This window comes from Pholis gunnellus, assembly GCF_910591455.1.
Source record: "Pholis gunnellus genome assembly, chromosome: 5".
Lineage (NCBI taxonomy): Eukaryota > Metazoa > Chordata > Actinopteri > Perciformes > Pholidae > Pholis > Pholis gunnellus.
This window is the reverse complement of record NC_136531.1, coordinates 15,314,597-15,333,218: the sequence shown is the minus strand read 5'-3', so window position 1 is coordinate 15,333,218 and position 18,622 is coordinate 15,314,597. Positions and strand designations below refer to the sequence as shown.

The 18,622-nt window shown below is 41.3% G+C and overlaps 1 protein-coding gene across 1 annotated transcript in view; it reads right to left on the bottom strand.

The window, feature by feature from the left end:
* Positions 1-4,149: 4,149 nt before the first annotated feature.
* dnah6 (dynein, axonemal, heavy chain 6) overlaps positions 4,150-18,622 on the bottom strand; it is a gene marked incomplete at both ends in the record, with an annotated part of 48,017 nt that continues 33,544 nt past the window's right edge. Inside the window, 25 exons of the mRNA XM_079160027.1 lie at positions 4,150-4,253; positions 4,478-4,700; positions 5,784-5,935; positions 6,119-6,191; positions 6,912-7,097; positions 7,778-7,905; positions 8,068-8,197; positions 8,463-8,584; positions 8,783-8,902; positions 10,451-10,589; positions 10,752-10,898; positions 11,364-11,452; positions 11,788-11,948; positions 12,083-12,273; positions 12,386-12,558; positions 12,775-12,910; positions 14,651-14,884; positions 15,068-15,247; positions 15,440-15,620; positions 15,846-15,913; positions 16,245-16,409; positions 16,588-16,713; positions 17,474-17,677; positions 17,851-18,047; positions 18,343-18,466. Coding sequence (XP_079016153.1) covers positions 4,150-4,253; positions 4,478-4,700; positions 5,784-5,935; positions 6,119-6,191; positions 6,912-7,097; positions 7,778-7,905; positions 8,068-8,197; positions 8,463-8,584; positions 8,783-8,902; positions 10,451-10,589; positions 10,752-10,898; positions 11,364-11,452; positions 11,788-11,948; positions 12,083-12,273; positions 12,386-12,558; positions 12,775-12,910; positions 14,651-14,884; positions 15,068-15,247; positions 15,440-15,620; positions 15,846-15,913; positions 16,245-16,409; positions 16,588-16,713; positions 17,474-17,677; positions 17,851-18,047; positions 18,343-18,466 — 3,753 coding nt within the window. The remainder of the gene's footprint in view (positions 4,254-4,477; positions 4,701-5,783; positions 5,936-6,118; positions 6,192-6,911; positions 7,098-7,777; positions 7,906-8,067; positions 8,198-8,462; positions 8,585-8,782; positions 8,903-10,450; positions 10,590-10,751; positions 10,899-11,363; positions 11,453-11,787; positions 11,949-12,082; positions 12,274-12,385; positions 12,559-12,774; positions 12,911-14,650; positions 14,885-15,067; positions 15,248-15,439; positions 15,621-15,845; positions 15,914-16,244; positions 16,410-16,587; positions 16,714-17,473; positions 17,678-17,850; positions 18,048-18,342; positions 18,467-18,622) is intronic.

Below are 18,622 nucleotides of genomic sequence, written 5' to 3'. Positions count from 1 at the left end.
CCTGAAATTACCATATTTAGTAGTACTCTGTGTATTTTATTCAGTTTTGCAAATTTGATCAGGATTCAATAATCTTTACATCGCTTTAAATGTGTTGCCAGGAATGTGATATTTATTTGGTTTAAACATTTAAAATATGGTCAGTTTTTGTTTGAGATACACCATTGTTGTAATGATAAAGGTATAGCTCAACATGTTGGGTTTCTTGTAGTGAGTCAGATGAGGAGATTGATACCACACACGTTTGAATGGTTGCACTATTCTGGTCCATTTATCGTTGTACATTGTGATGATTATAAGCTGCAGGTGAAGACTGACAGATGAGCACTGATGAACCGAGAGGACAAAGCTGTTCTTTAAGGAAACCCATGCTGGGTATGTCATCTTGCCTGTCAAAGTTCATGTAACATATGTGGTAAGAGGGGTCTTGGTCGCTGTAAGAATGTTATAATAGATTGACGAATAATGCAAAACCTCGATCACTGTTTCATCTTGGAGAATATATGAACAGAGGAGACGTAATGACTCATATGAGAAGTGTCTTCTATTTGACTTGGACTAACTTATGTAGATACTTTGTGAGATAACCTGACCCCATTTCTATTGTTACTCATGTCACATTAATGGCACTGATCATGTTCAAAGTGTGTTGAAGAAAGATAAAAACACAAATGGGACTGTACTGAAAATATGAAAAGAGGATATTGTGTTCTGGGTAAAAGACATTCTGCATTGACAAATCAAAGCTGTGTTGAACTGGCTCAAACAGCTGTGTTGCAAATGTGAAACTCAAAATGAGCATATGTCAGTTTACTTTCGCAATGCTATTGCTTTTATCACCAGTGTTGTATTTTGGTCAACTTGAGTGTCTTTTTCTTTGTGGTCTGTGCCTCTCTGCTCAGCATATTTCATTCTTCTTTCAAAAGATGTACGTAAATGCCCACTGTACATGACTATTTGGAGAAAAATAAAGGAGCAATGTGATCATTACTGGCATTTGAATGGCTGACATGCAACAATTACCTAAATAATACCTTTAAAAAAGCTTTCACTCAGCAAAGTAGTGACCCTCCTCATTCCTTTCTTGTCGTGGGTTATGACAGGGTTGATGTTGTCAATGGAACTGGACGGACGCTTGTCATAACTAGCTTCACAGGTTAAAATCAGATTTAAATAGGTGAGTTTTAAGTGCAGACAAGAGAATTAGTTGTGTTTTTGTTTCGTCCTCCCCAGTCAGGGGATTGCTTCACTAGTATGGGAATGTGCAGTTGCTCCGGGAGACGGATCTTCAGTTGGCAGCTTTGATGTGACGAGCCAGGAGTAACGGGGGGGGGGGGGGGCAGGTGGAGTGCTGGGTCTAACTTGTCTATTGGCAGCAACAGAAAGTTTGCTCATCCCATTAAAATGATGCAGAATTGAGGGCATGGCTGCTTTGAGTGACAGGTGGGTGCAGTCTCAGGTTGCTCGCCGTTAGCTAACTTTGGGCTTTACAACGGCTCTCCAGAAACCAATTGGTGACGTCACAGAGACTCCCTTCATATTTTATAGTCAATAGTTTTAATTAAACTATAATTATGTCTAGATCCTACACATTGCATCTTTTAGGACAAGTTTAGGACTAAATTATGATATACAAAGTTTTGAAGCTTCTCTGCACCCAGAGATGATAGGTTGACGTGAGCGCAGATGTGAAAATGTAAGAGTCAAGTCAGGAGGGATCCAATCTCCTGACTGATATTCGTTTGGTTGTGAAGCAGCTCATGCACAAACATAAACACACACGTGTGCACGCACACACTCACCAAATGCTTCTCAGCAGAGTGATGACATGTTCAAATTGATCATATCCAATTTTCAGTTTTACTGGGCACATACAGACAGCTGTTGCTGGCTAGAATTGTACCACACTGTATGCAACACACACACACACACACACACACACACACACACACACACACACACACACACACACACACACACACACACACACACACACACACACACACACACACACACACACACACACACACACACACACACACCTTCCATTTGTCAACAGGCTGAGCTGACAGTGTCCCCTGTACATCCCTCCCTGTAGAGTGTCCCAGAGCTTTTTCTGGTCCTGAGACCGCGCGGGGTGTTGAGTTATGCAATTTTGGTGAATTTTGCTTTACAGAACATAAATATGTGTCTGAACCATCATGACTAGACCAGGACCCAAATGCTACGGTATTTCAAGTCTTGGAACACTGAAAAACTGGAAAATGACTATCAGTCCATGCACTGATACATCAAGAAGCCATCATTTGAGAGAAAACAAATGAAGACATTTTAGGAGCAGGTGGATATGAGATGGATATCCAGTACTGGTTGCTCACAGTACTGGAGTCTCTGTTCATTGCCTTTATTCTAAGACAAGCTAACAAGCTGCTGGCTGTAGCTTTGTATTAGACGCAGGAGTGGTATTATCACTGCTGTGGTGGAACTTTCAATTAAATCAATGGCTTTGAATAGCCTAAACGTCCAATCACTCCAGTGAGAGCACAAGGCTGCTTTTCATCATTACAAACGTGTCGATTAGTTGTGAAATATTCATGTAAACCGCTGGTCCGGAGAGACATTTTTTAAATGTTTGCTTTATGTCTGAACCTTACTCTCTATCATTTTTTCCCCCTTCTCTGCCTCTTCTTCCCCACTTAAAAAATAGCACCTCCATTCTCTTTGGACTGATCTTTTGAAAACATCAGCCGTGTCCTCTCCCCACTGATCCACAGAGGAGTGTTTGTGATAATAAAACATTGTTAATGTAGTCATTTCCCTCTTTATTACGACACCTAACCTGACAGCAGTAGGCCCAGTACATTCACTGTTATTTATAATGCCTTATCTTGACTCATAAAAGGATTGATCAGGTGAAATGTAAATTAAACTTTGCTTTCCCAATGCAAAAAAAAACAAAAGTGCAGAACCTCACTCTCATGGGCAGCAAGTACAATCTGTCTGTTTTCATTTTCCGTGTATAAAGGTGAGATTAATAAATAGAAAGGTTTCACATCTGAACTAAGATGTCCTGATAATGCCCCACAAAGCCAGACAATTCATCACCATTTACAGCTTAAGGGACCCTTAACCCTGCAACAGATCTAAACCCGGACGGATTAAGTTTAATATTCAAAGTACATTGTAGTCTGTACAGGTGTATACATAGTGGGAAAGTGAGAGGGAATGATAAACAGAGAAAGAGATAGTATATTATATAGGCTCTTATAAACTTACTGAATGATGCACAACCTTTTATGATCAATATCTTTTTATTTTCCTCAATTACGTGTAGGCTTTTGTGGGCAAAATTAGTAACACAGCATTTACTGTGACGCGTATGGCAAATTGTTGTGAAACTGTGCAGCAAATACTGTAAAAGGTGGTCAGGCAGTGTGCGTGACAGAGATTGAGTGTGTCTGCACTCTGCCCGAGGACTGCAGTGGGTGTACTTAATGTGTTTGAAAAGCCATATTTTATGTGTTTGCACTGCATGCCCTAAGTGACACAAATAGGCTGCTGATGTGTGTGGGGATTGTGGTGGAAACATTTCATCATTTGATGATCATCACTCCTTCTGTCTCAACTGACCCCACTTTTCTATTCCCTGTTTTGTTATTTTTGAGAACCATTAACATTTGTGTCCGGCCACACATCTCTGTTCATCCATCTCCTGTATCTACTCTGCCATCCATCCCTCCATCTTTTCTCTCCCTGAGGCTACATGTGTACCGTCATTTTCAGTAAGCACATTCATCCAATGACTTACCAAACAGCTTGAATGGATCTCTCCGCTATGGCATTCTACTATATGTTGTTTACACCGGATGTCTTATCTTTAAGTGCCAGCGGGATTAGACTTTGTTGCTGCATATAACTGATATTAATCTCCACGGGTACACAAGTGTATGAAGGGAGCAGATAGATCAGTCAGGGCTAGCTCGGAGGTGTTTATTACATTGTATTTAAAGTAAGTGCACATTTAGCATAAATCATATCTGAAAGAAACTTTATAAATAATTCCACAAAAGCTTCAGTGTCAATTCAAGGTTGTGCATAAGTAAACGTTTCGGTCACATTTTAAATTCCTTTTTGTCCTTGAATAAAAACTTAATCATCCAGCTGGCACAGCAGAGCGGAGGCTTTTGATATCCAATAGTCGCTTGGTCGATTTGAGGGAAGCATTACTGCTGCAACAAAATTAGTTGAGTGACCTGGATGGAGACAGAAATTAAGGGTGAAGGAATAAGTCAAATCAAATTAGCTATCTATTACATTGCTTGAATGGTAAAAGAGATTCTGGACACCAAAATTGGTAAGGTGCCCTCATGTCTGATCATATTAAAATGTGTCAGCTAAATGTCAAAAATGTAAGAACATGAAGTGCAATCTAAACCAGTATGTAAATGAGAGTCCCCGTGTGTGAGCCAGTATGTACCTGTGGTGGACAGAGTCCCAGCTCTGGCTGAGGTCTTGTACAGAGGAGCGTGGTAGAGGTCAGGCTCAGGCACGTAGTTCTGCTGTGGCTCAAAGTGCACCACCGGCAGCATGGCATTCATCACTCCAGGTAACGCGTCCTCAATCACCATGTTGTTATCGTCCCAGCGACTGGAATCCATGAACATGCCGTGCACGAGCACACCGTTTTCTGGCTCCGGTAACTGTTGTATCCACCAATGAGATGGAGCAGTGGTAAGTGAAATATATCAATTCAGGGTCATCAATCATTCTACTGTTTTGCTGCCTCTTGTGTTTTCACAGTAAAAGCACGTAGCAAAGGACTATACACACGCTCACAATTGTTCTGACCGTCACTGCTCCTTGTAGAGGCTGAGTTACCAACAAACATATTATATTGTCTTTGCCTTAATACAGCTATGTTACTGAAGCTGTAAGGATTTTACTTTCATTATTCTTACATACCAAAGTGTCAAAACGACACATGGTTTAACAGGAGCTTAAGTATGTGCTGATTAATGCTTGCCTGGGCGCAGTGACTTTCTGGGGTCTCCGCTGGTTGCCTGGCAAACTTTGTTTTTTGTTAGGAAAATTGAATGAATCACAATTTAAGCTGAAAACAAATCTGAAGACTAGTTTTATATACCCCCCCCCCAAAATAACTATAGTGACTGACTTGACTTGGTTTATGGATCTAGAAAAGACACATATAGAATCACCGGGTAAAGACAAGTACACAACAGACTTAAGTACATTTAGGTGGCTCTGCTTTGGGACTAGACAGCCCATCCACACTCCCTGCAAAGACTTGTGCGTGACTGTACAAAACAACATCACAACCATCAGTTAACAAATTGCACTTTCAATTTAGCTGTGTTAGTACAAAAAGATAAAGAAGTTCAGGGGGAAAAAAGAACACATTTTTGGTAAAATGTGGATGAAGGGACATAAACAACTGCAAATGTAAATTCTACAGTGCATTGTGTGATTTTAAGGAAATGTGCAAACTGTCGCTAACTGTATTACCAGAAGACACAATTTTAGTGTTTCCTGTTGCGGTCAACCAGTTTATTTTTTAAGTATTATTTGTTATTCCCATCCCCAGTGGTGTTGTCTGCTGCCCCATTATTTGCCTCAGCAATAATGGTTGAAATTATCTTTCTTTTTATTCATGATCATGTCTTTTGGGGGCATTAGCCACTACTTAAAGAGATGACAGGAAATGAGGGGGTAGCAACACGGGGAAGGCATGCAAACATTTAACAATAAACCCCCCTCTTCAGTACCTCATCATCCATGTCCAGTTTAGTGATGTTAGGCAGAGTGCGTAGCGCCTCACAGACCGCTACCTGGTCTCGGTACACCGGCACCAAGTTGAAGCGGAAGTTGAGCTCATCAATGGGCAAATTGTAGTGTCTGGCATGATTCTGAAGCACCCCTAAAGGCAGAGGGGAGCACACAAGACATATTTCATCATGTTCTTACGCAACATCTAACGCATGTAAATAGCAACAAATCAGGATATTGTTGAGTAGTTAAAAACTAAACATATTATGTTTATGTCCCCTTACTGCTGGAGTTCATTTAAAACAGAAGATATTTTGGTGTTGCAGTCATTTACCTGTAAGAAAGCGTTGAGGAAAGAAGAATCCTGAGATCCAGAAAGATTTGGGCTGACCACGTGTGATCCAAGTCTAGCAAGAAAAAATTTAATTAAAATTGCATATCTATAAATAATTTAAATATGCGTTTTGTTTAACAACGCAGGGTGCATCGCAAGCGTCCTGTTATTAGAGTCTGACAGTGACTCAACTTGGGCTGGTAGTGAAGCGGATTCTCTCCTCTGAGGTGGTGAACATGGTGAACTGACTCAGCGGCTACACATCACTTCATAAACTAATGTATGTCTGTGAGTGAATTTAGTGTGTTCCGACCAGTCTCACGGAAGAACAGTTTAAGTAAGGGGAGATCAACCATTGTTGGTTGGTTGGTTGGGGGGGAGGGGGAAAGGGTAGAGAGAGAGAGAGAGAGAGAGAGAGAGAGAGAGAGAGAGAGAGAGAGAGAGAGAGAGAGAGAGAGAGAGAGAGAGAGAGAGAGAGAGAGAGAGGATATGTGCCTCAGGGAAGAATGCAGAATGTTTTATCAGTGTTTTCACTGTGCCAAACACACACACAAACATACCAGAATGCAGGGTGAGATTTCTCTGTCATGTCAGTGTGCATGAGTCGGTGATACAGAGACTTCAACCAGGACAAGTAACTGAATCCTGAATCCCTGATTAGTTTTATTGCTTTTCCATGCTCGTTATTAAAACAAATGGCTTAAAACAACATTTTAATACAACTCAACCTTAGCAAGTGCATAAGTGAGCCAATATGTGTGTGTCAGAATTGATTTTCCTTTCTCTTCCAAACCTGGATAAAGGAGGTCCTGAGAGCCAGGTCTCTGACCCAGGATGCCAGGGGTTTGAGAGAAGGGTAGGCAGAGTTTGCCCAGTGGGCGGGAACCTGGTTGTTCAGGAAGCTTGTGTATATGCGGCCCATCTCTTCTGACATCACCACCAGTCCTGCTATGGCCTTCTGCAGAGTGATAAGAGACATCTGGGAAACACACACAAAATCATACATCACAATGAGGTGGCGTAAAGGACAGAGGCAATCTGGACATTTTGATATATATCAGTAACAGCATCATGTTGTTGTAACAACAATTTGTTAGTCAGAAAGTGAGGAAAATCAACTGAAATGGTATCATTATGTACTCATATCAGTATATGGTATCGGCAAGTACCCAAATGTGAGTACTTGTACTTTGTCTGAAAAAATCGATGCATCCTTAGTTTTTGTTTTTCTAAGATCATTTTACTACAGAAGCCCTGAGAGGAAAATGACAAAAATAATTCTGGTAATCCATTTTCCAAGTCTGATCTAAATTGTTTCCTCTCCAGTGACTTGTAAAAAGGTTTATCCTTTGCCAGGATAATATTTCTAATTTACTTTCTTTGTTTTTTCATCTGTAATAACAGATGAAAAAAGCTTTCTTTTCTTTTCTAAATAGGACTAAAAGCATTCTTGTTTCCTTCAAGGTGAGTTTTAATTTCCATAAACTTGCTAACACACTATACATGTATCTTTTCTTAAGAGTGCATGGAGAATTTAAAAGTTCTCCATTTAAAAGAATTTAAAAGTTTACAACAACAAACACTTTTCCTCTTGGATAGATATAGCAAACATTGCTAGAGGAAGCTCGATTGTGTTTCTGGGAGCTAGCAGTGAGTCACCTTGAGCACTCTCAGCAGGTGGTTGAATCGGTCTGCCTCGTGTTCCAACACAGTTGTCAGGGCGTTAAGGCGGCCGTTTTCATCTCGGACATACAAAGTTTCAACCGCCTCATCCATGTCCAGAAGCTCTGCATGGACAGGTAGACAAGCAGGGAGACAAACCGATAACACAAAGAAACATATATATGGAAAAACACTGCGTTAGATAAGGAGTTTATTAAGATACACAAAGTAATGTGGTTCTTTGCATGTGTATCTCATGAGTGGCATGTCTGTTTTTGTGTGTGTACCTGGTAGCTTGGCTAGGATGGCTTCAGCGAGTTTGCAGACTATGTCATCGTTACTTTTAGCTCCATGGTGGGCTGATGAGCGAGGAGTTACATCAAGTATGGTGCTGATTAGAGTCATGGTTTCTTGACGCTTTGGAGGCAAATACATAATACACCCACAGTGAAACGTTACTGATTTTTCACAGTTGCACTCTCATGCTCTCTGAATAGAAATGTTTTTTTCCAAATAAAATCATGAATCAGCCAATAAATGATAGCATTCACTGGTTAAAATGAGCTATTCAACACATTACCCTAAAAAATGGGTCAATTAGTTCACAACATAAGCTGCTCATATGAGAAAGGTTGTGATCTGTACGTCGTTCTTTCTGTAAGACAATGCTATTGTTCCTCACCTGGAAGGCCAGGTTGGCATTCTCATGCATGCCAAAGACCTCAGGATCATCTATGATTGGAAGACTCTCAATATATTTCTTATATTGTTCTAGTTCCTCTGTATCTGGGGCGTAGTAGATACCTTAAACACACAAGATAGAAAACCATTAAACCAAACTAAATATACAGTATATGAGCATGCACAGAGACAAATGGACATTTCAAAATGCACACCTGCTATATTGATTATATTATAATATGTTATGTATTCCTGTTATTTTGTCCATGCCTTGTATGTAAACAAAGAAAAAGAAAGAGAGACCCTAAGATGGAAAAATACCTGAGGCGGAGTAGGCGTAGCCAGGCTCCAGGGTTTGAGGCGAGAGGAAGCCTTTGAGGATTGTCCTGAGGCAGCGCTGGTCCCAGGCATCCGTCACTCTGCCGCCATATATGATTTCACCTGGGTACACAGACACAACGAACACATAATGCTATCAGTCTCCATCAGTGATATATGCATGTGCTATAGCACATGGTTTAAAGAACATGGCACAAGTACATTTAGGGCGTTTCCAACTCTGGGACCAAGGGGTTGTATTCAGTCCATTCATTTAATCATAGGTGCATTTTAGGCGAAACATGAATTCAACCAATCAGAGTGTCATCTACCATTCCAAGGAAATGTTTGGATCCCACGAGTTGGTAACAGTCCTAAGCAGCTCCCACTGGAACCTAATTCTACATATAGTATAATATTGATATAAACGTTGTCTAATTACCATCTGCAACTATTCAAAGATTCCGGGTTCAAACAGAATGAAAAGACATGCAAAAAAACCCACTTGAATGTTAAATTTAGAATTTGAATGTTAAAGTTATGAAGGTTCAAATTATTCATTTTTATTACTAGCATTTTTCTTGAGACTGCCAAGTCTATTGTTTCTTTTGTTTGTCCTGCTCTCCTGACCCCTCCTCAGCTTGGCAGGTTCACACCTTGTCCTTCATCTTGATCAGCTGGCTACCATCCATCAACATCTACCGAGGCCAAAGTACCCATTATCTGTACACCACAGGCATTTGAAATAACAAACTCAGGAAGCTGGGAATGGTTTGGACGAAGGAAGGAATAGTGAAAAGACAGCCATGCAGAGTAAATATTACCAAAGAGCAAAAAGTACGTTTATATCAACTATATTCAACACAAACAATCCAACGCTTAAAATCCAGACTTTCTCGAAGACACAGTTATGTAGGAAAGTAAGGAAGGGGGTGAATAATCAGACAAATCTCTGCTGAAGCTTTTAGAAAGCTGCAGGCGTGGTAAAGCTGGCAGACTTCTTTTTGCACTGTAGAGGAACTGTTTCTAAAAGAGGAAATGCAATAGAATGCTTGGTTTGAGCCCAAATTCTTTCCTTCAGATAGTGTGTAGCTCTGGCACACAAGGACTGTTAGAATTAAGGATTAAACTAATAACACAGTAGTGTGATAACAACAATGAGAGACATCAATTAGATTATGGAGTGGTACGCTCCACTGAGACTGAGAGCAGTACAGAATTGAAGGTGTAATTGAAAACCAGATCAGGAAAACAAATTAACTTTAGCGATATGATGAGTTGTTGCGAATGAAAGGGATCCTTCCCTCTTCTTTATAATAACTATAAAGACGTCTGCTATGAAGGTCCAGGAAAAAGACTATTAAATCAACATAATTAAATAAAATTTAAATTTCATTTGTGTCCATATGTGTGCCCAGTATATGTGACAATAATACAACTGAATTAATACTGTGTCTGTTGTTGACAAAACAACAGTGATCCAACCAATCTGAAGTTCCATCATATGCTTTGCACATTGCACTGTACAATGTTGAATTTTGAGAACCAAACAAAAGCACACACAACCCCTAATACATCAACATGTGCTTGACTGTAAATACAATTGTGTACGCATTTAGATAGACTTGCATACAAATACACACACGTATCCCTGTGTGAAAGCTTCCCTACCAGTCATGTTGATGAGAGCGTCCCAAGGGATCGCGCCGTCTTTGCAGTAGAGGTTGAGGTTGAGCAGAGCACACTCCCTGTCACTGTCGTTAAACTCATAGCGAATGTTCCAGCCCAGAGGACCAAACTTCTTCCGCTCCTAAGACACATGCAAAACAAGACACAAATAAGGATATGTGTAGAAGCACAGGCACATACCCACGCAAACACAAACAACAGAATACGAGAAAGTAAAACATGTACAGGCACACAGAACCGTAACAATCGAGCAATGTGTGAGGTGTGTGAAACAGTGTGTAACCTGGATGATTGCGTGGAAAAAGCAGATTCCAAAGATGATCTTCCTCCACTGGCGTCCCAGAATGTGGTCTTCAAAATAATTGCTGGAGATCTCTGTGAAGGCCCGTCGCATGTTGGCTCGGAGGCCTTTAGGAGGCTCATTAGTCACCTGGCAACAACAACACAGAGGCACACAGGGCTCGATGGCTGCGATAGAGAAAACCACATTGGACTGCCATAACCTCTGGGGCCTTGCTTGGGTCAATCTAATCATCCTGGTTGTGCCGGTATGTTTTATACATGGACGTTTGTTTCTTTGCCTGGTTGCACACCTTTGAATCTGCCCACTCCACCGAGCTTGAATCAACTGATTTTGTCTGGCGTCGTGATAAGTAACAGTGGTATCTCAATTAAAAGGTAATCGACCAATAAACGCAGCGGGGGAACAAACTAACAATTAGCCAATCAGCGCCAGGGGCGGGTCAAATAATGATGTCAAGCCTCAGTACCTTGGAGTAATAATAACAACAATGGAGACCACTACAGACAATCTTCAAACGAATTTCAGTAAACTAATGTGAAATCATACAGTAGCAGAGTGTGTGTGTATGTGTGTGTGTGTATGTGTGTTCACCTTGACAGAGTTCTGAAGCACTGTAACAGGAAATACTTTGGTAGGCATGGAACTGAGAAACAAACGGAAGTTCTCGTGGATTGATGCGTCTGCACAGGAACAGAAGGGAATGTTGTTCACAGCCATAAACAAAATAAAAAAATACATAGTGAGTGTTATTGTGACTACACAGAGTAACATGCATTGAACAAAACAATCACTTAGTCCCAGAAAGCTTGGCTATGTTGTGTTGCTAGTGTTTCCTGTATTTTCTTTTCAAGTTAGCTGGACTTTCAGCCACCATGCATTAAACAGGAGCGACAGGGCAAAATGCAATCACAAATGGGTCACTTCGTAAATAGGTGTCACGCTGCTCTGCCCTTGTGTGATCATGTGCACAGTTACATGCTGTAAGTGTTTAAACACTGTTTTAATATAACAATACCAGGCTCAGTGAAGGTCTTGATGAGCTCCTCCATGGCTAACATCCAGGAGACAGCCAGATGACAGTTCTGCAGAAAGACCCATTTGCCAGTCTTCATTGCTGCATGGATCATGTTTTCTGCTATCGGCCCCTGGCCTTGACCTAATGATATGGACTCAACCCTGAGAGACAAAAGACCCTTGTGTTCATTTGTAAACACCTTCGCCATTGCCTGGATATATTCAACTCAATTCTGTCACAACACCCCAACCTGATATATCATCCGTCTATCTTGTTTTGAGTTGTTTTTTTTTACCTGTCAAGACAACCTCTCTCTTTTGCAAAGCGCTGGAAGGCCCCCATAGGGTCAGATCCTGCGCTGAGAATGAAGACCAGTGGTGTGGAAGGGGACATGTCATTGTAGAGGTTTGCCAGGTCTACTGGAGGGTTCTCCACAAACTGCTTCCCAAGGCTGACAATCACAAACTCTGTCGCTGCAAACACCACCTGGACAAGAGGGGGGAGGAAGTCAACCAGATAACAACAGGAAAAGAAGGGCCAGAAAAAAGCTATGGAAAGGTTTAGAAAATATCTTTCCACAGATTTCATCGAGGCTCACCTTTCCTTCAATGAAGCTCTTGATCAGGACTAGCTTCTGGAAGGCCCCCAACCTTTCATTCCAGTGACCTCTGATCCCACTCCCTTGCTGCACTCCTTTGGACTCCCCAAGAGGACGCAACTCTGACACATAGCCTTCCCAGGTCTCTGGATTAATAGATGCTTGAAAACGTCCTAAAGGAGCGGCGTCATTTAATGCTACACAAATCTTCTTTATAAATCACTTTGTGGTTGAAGAATGATAGAATATCCAAGAGTAAGAATATTTAAGCCTGACAGTGAAAAATGTGATTTTGTTAATGGGTCAAATGTTCTAGCTTTTTACAACATGCTTTTTAGAAACATTATGCACCTAATATGCTGATTGTATAACAGCTGGGTTGGGTTTACCTAGCTCGATGGGGATATAGGTTCTGGTGATTTCCTTGGAGATGCCCTTGAAGCAAGGCAGTGTGTCCTCCAGCTCGCAACACGTGTGCCAGTAAAAATCACTGAGCCATGGCACATCTGGACGTTCTGCATTGTCCTGAAAGAAGAACAAATTGAACAGGAGACGATGACGGCCATAGAGGAAGGAGTTGGGAAAGAAATGGAGGACAGACCTCGAGTAGAGAGGCAGTGAAGAAGACTTAAAGGATGTCAATAAAAGTGTGAAGACAGAATGCTTCAGAACAAGGCAGGTATGTAGCGGATAAGAGAAGGGGATTTGACAAATTTGAGATGCATTCAAAATTAGCAAGAGAAGCAAAGATGATGGATGTATTGAAGCTGCAATACAAAAGACAGAGAGTGGAAGGAGAGGGAAGGGATCACAAGGGCTGACAGGCAGCATCTCCAGCCTAAGTAATGCCACATAAATGAGAAACAAATGGTGGATGAAAGTGGGAAAGTATCCCATGTCATTGTGGTCACAAAAGTGTCTAGCTAATACTCAAAGGGCCTTCTATTCATTGCTCAGTTCTACCTTTGACCTTCTTTATTGCCCAAACCAATGGTGCCTCAGCTGCACACCCTTCTGACTCTCACAGGGGTTTGAGAGGGAAGACAATGATTACATAGAAATATATAGAAAAGAAAAACATTGAAATGTAAACAAGCTCAGATCAGATTTTGAGTTACTAAGACGCTTGCACTGATTACAAAGGACTATTAGCATGTTACTTACAGGTTGTGAGGACAGCTGAGAAACACAGATATTCGTCTTTTCTTATCTCTCTTCCACAGACATAATTATTTTGTCAACCTCTTCACTGACAGATTTTCTCATATATTCTTTTTGTCTGTCGCTTACTGTGTGTGTTTCCATCAGTCTCAGCAGCAATAAGCTGGCCGAGAGAGAGAACCTGACAGACACTTTGTGACAAAGGACTCTCAACTCAATCCCCAAAAAAGAAGAGGGGGCGAGAGTGAAGTCACAGCTTACAGGCCAACTTGGGGGGATTTATAGAAGGAGAAAAGAAAAAAGCACCTTGTTTATCCACATTTAAGAGGATCCTGCCAACAAACTGTGCTAATTCTCTATTTGTGTCTAATTATAAAAACACCTGTTTGTTTGTTTTTTATTTACAGCTCATGGCAGTTAAAAACAGGATGTTATATCTCTATTCCTCCAGGCAATTTAACCACTTAAGTCAGAACAAAATGTATGATTTGTTCTGGCTTTAGTGGTCAAAACCCCTTACTGACAGTTGACCATTCTGGTATGGACTGAACTGATGTAGTTCAGCTATTCAGCTGATCTTTCTTCTAAATAACTCTGCAGCCTGTCGCACCAAGTGCATGTGTAAGTTCAAACGTAGCTTAGTTTGGACTTCGTGGGGAAATTATGCTATAACTTTGTAAAAACAGATACAAACAAATCCAAGTTAGCATGTAGCATTGCGCTAAGATTAAATTAAAATTGTGGACGACTTGCTTGACTCGAGCCCCGGCTGCTGCACATAGCGCTGTTTGCTTGTTTATTCAATTAATATTGAACGTGCAGTGTCTCCAAACTGCATCAAATTAGACACAGCACTCCCTTGGGTCCAAAGCAATATACCTGCCAAGTGTGAAGAAGATTGGAAGAATGGTTCCTGAGATATGCTAAAGACATACCCACATACCCACAGAAAGGGAGAAAGACGGACAGACAGAGATTGCTTGCTTTATAGTTCGATGAACACATCTGAGTCTCCACCCCATCTCCCATTCGATAGATTCTCCTCTGACACCAGCAATGTACCAGCATGATTGTTTTTTTTTTTTACTTGATTTCCCACCTCACCTTTTCCAAAGAGACACTTCCTTTTTGGAAGTGCTGCCACTCGGCATCGGAAATCTCCCCACGCTGCCTCATGATTTCTATGCACAACATGAAGCTGTAGATAAGCTTGTGCTGCTCGAAGAGGCCACGGGACACGTTGATGTAGGAGTTGAGCAGGATCTGGTCCAGCAGGATCTGGAGACGATCTTCTAACACGCTGCTCTTCTCTGACGTTTCAATGGTGGAGTTAAAGAGCTGAGGGTGGAGAAAGTCAAGAACATTAAGAATGGGATGGAAAGATATTGAACAAGAGGAACATAAGTATGCTAAAGGCAGTCTTGAAGTTGTTTGATAATGTGTGCTTTACAAAAGCTTAAAAATAAAATCAGATGGAGATTTGTCTGTGGCTTGTACAATGACGCCTGGTTACTCACTCACCTGTTTGAAGTACTTGAGGGAGAACTGGTACATTGGCTCAATCTCAGAAAGACTGGCAATAACAAAGTACAAGACTGAGCCTCGGGTGGCCACAGGTCGGTAACGCTCCCTTGCAGAGTTGATCATCAGCTCAGAGGCCTCTGCCTCCTCCAGACGATGCTTTATGGCCTCTGATGTCACCTGAGGAATGGTGAAAGAAGGGAGGACAGGGCAAACAAGAAAAGAGGGGGAAAGCAGCAAAACAAGAACAGAACAGATGTGGTAGAGGAAAGGAGGGAAACAGAATAGGACAATATGATTATAACAAGTACAAATCTAAACAAAAGTTGAAATGGTATTTGTAGATGATGACAATATCCATATGATATTTACCTTTGACTCCTGAAGAGTCTGAACTAGCTCTTCGTTGTCAAGTATATTCCCCTCAGAGGTGAAGAGAAGCTTGAGGATGCGGTCCTCGATCTCTTTTAGCTGGCTGCGGTCAGCGTGGATGCGCACAATCAGCTCATTCCTCTGTTCCTCAAGATGTGGACTCTCTAGACGCACCACGTCACTAGAGGTTGCAGGAAGATCAGAGTAGAGAAAAGAATGTGGGGGAAAGAAAATTAATAAAATATCACTACAGTAGTCAAAAAAAGACAGAGATTATGGCAAGTGCAAAGTGCAAATAGTCATTACTGGGGTACATAGAATTGTATAGAAGTTTGTAAATGCGGACCATGTGGTTTGGGAAGGTTGCAATCTTTTTTTTGCCATGTGTGTCTGTGCATGTATGTACCTAAGCAGTTGGTCCTCCAAGCCAGATTTGGTCACGGTGAAGTTGATAATAGTAACTTTGATGCACACCTGTAGGGAAACAGGAACGAACGAACGAACACACACACCTGAAGCCAGAACTAATTGTACCCAGGCACACAGGCTCTTTGTATCACTGTTCTCTTAGTCCACAAAACATGCAACGCATTTCTGCAAGCCAATAAACAGCTGTGTGCCATAGCAGTAAAAATGCTTAGAATTTCTTTTGTAAAAAAAAATCTTGAGGCAAACAGTAGAGGTGTGTTGGTGATAGTCTAATCCAAGACTCCATAGTGTACTTTCATTGCGTCTCTGATGCACAACTGCTGATACCAGATGAAACTAATGTGGAGATTTGGAGGAGTGTCTGTGCTGTCCTTACCTCTGGTAGGTAGTGTGGGTTGGCCATCTTGGTGGTCATATAGAACCTGAAGTTGTTGTCATAGTTAATATCTGAATCTCCGAGTCGGATCAGTGTCCGTTCACCAGCAGTAAATGTCTGCTTGAGCAGGATGGGCTCCAGAGCTGGATCTAGAGTCTCCGTTACCTATTCACACACAATATAAGAATGCAGGAATGTGCACACACTAATACAACTTTAATGAACAAGATTGTCCAGTAAAGGTCACAAAGTTCAATCTATGTTTAATCAGTGGAGGTAAATGGGCAGTTCAATTACATGCCAAAATTGTAAATGATGTGTGCTATTATTTGTGTGTTCATACCTCTTCTAGCAGTACAGGCATGCCTATGCTTATGGCATTCTCTAGGGTACAGAGAAAGCTCGGGTCTGTCTGCTTGATAACCTTTAGACCATGCTTCGCCTCCTTAGAGCGGATCCATCGGTTGGCCTGAGAGTGAAAGAAATAACCCTCATTTAATGTGACAAAAAGATGGCCTGTTTACACTGTTTGTATATAATAAGAATAAATGGTAGCACTTAAAGTGACAAAGAGAGACTGTAGCAATGGTAACGCAGCGGGATAAAACCATCACACAGTATGTGATTGAGCTCAATGTTGTGTGAGTGTATAGTCATCCACAGTGAATAATCTATCTATTAGGCACATTCAGACATGGATGGTCACAAACAACTTGAATATCCGTCAGACCCATATCTGCTTCATTCTCTCTATGTAAAGAGAGAAAGAGCAGTTGTACTAAAAAAGAACAAAAGATAGAGTTACAGGGATGGACGGGAGAGAAAATTGGACTTGTCAATGGCCAAGAAGACATAGAACGGGTAAGCTAAATGAGGCCAAAAAACAGAAGCTGTAACACTATTTCCATCTTGTACATGTTCTGTGATCGTGTCTGACAAGAAGTTCGATTTTTCCGTTCTTTACATTAGTACCGCAACCATGTAATCAAAGTGTTAATTCACAAGAAATCCAGAGGGATCCAAGAAATGTGTGTAATAAAACATTATTCACTTTTTTTTTTTCAACCCATTGGGTAAACATTTATATGATCGTAACATGACACAATATGTGACACTTAAATAGATGAATGGAAAATGGAACACAAATATTAAAACTGATTAATTGACCAATCACAACTAATAAGAAATCGATCCACGCCTGAAACACACGGAATAAGTTTGTAGTTCACCTGATCCTGCGGGTCGATCATGAGAGGCCAGCGGCGGCCCTCGGTCACCAGGATCCCGTTTTCCGTAGAGACGGTGTCACGAGGCAGACCCTCTGTGTTCCAGTGGCGGATGACAAGTGGATCTCCCAGAATGTTGATCAGGCTGAAGCTGGAACTGATGGGGATGTTCCGTTTCTGGCACCGTATTATCCACTGGTCAGTTAGCTGGGAAGAGGGGGCACACACACATGGATATGTGCATTCATTTTGTCTTTGGTTAATAATAATAATAATGAGACACAATTGGGTTTTTAAGGTGTAAACTCTATAGTACTCTCATACAGAACCTACAAGTTGTCCATTCTGCATACCAGAGTAATCCTTAACACTATACCTACCAGCTGTCTATAGTGAGAAGTAAACACTCCATGGTAGGCCACACAAGCAGCTGCAACGAAGACATTCCCCACCACGTTGATGATCTCTTGCTCAAACAAAGCAACACTTTCTTCCCAGCGTACTTGCTCATCACCGAGAGCGGAAGTAAGCTTCCCTGATCTGGTCAGTCGAGCCTGATTCAGAGCCATGGTGTTAACTTTGGGGAAACAGAGGGGTCATAGAGAGAGAAGGAAAGAGAGAGAGAGAGAGAGAAAATAATATTAGCAAGGTAAATTCTGGCAGACTTTATTTTCTTCAATTCAAATGGGTAATAAAACCTCCTTAAAATCTGAAAAAGACGGCAGATATCTAAAGTTGAGAACTTCCTGGTAGAATGTCCTCCATCTCTCGAGATTTTAAAACATTAGTCCATTTAAAATATACAGTAGCTGGGCACTTTAAAACTCAGGGAGCGTTTTTAAGTGGTAAACTATACTGGGCACACCCCTTACCAAAATCCTCCATCTCATTATCGCTGCTGTCAAACTGCTTCTGTAGGACTTTGATCTGGCTCTCCACCTCCTGAAGTTGTTGCTGCTTCTCCCTCAGGGTTGCCATCGTCACATCCAGCTCTCCCTGCATTGGTTGGAATAGAGGACGAAAGGGACGGTGGAAAATACCATTGATGGATTATTTAGAGAAATGTTGTCAATTTTTTATTGTTATTATTTGGTCCAATGTATGCAGGAAAGTCCTCCGTGAGATTGTAAAAGTACAGAGAATGGATTGGTG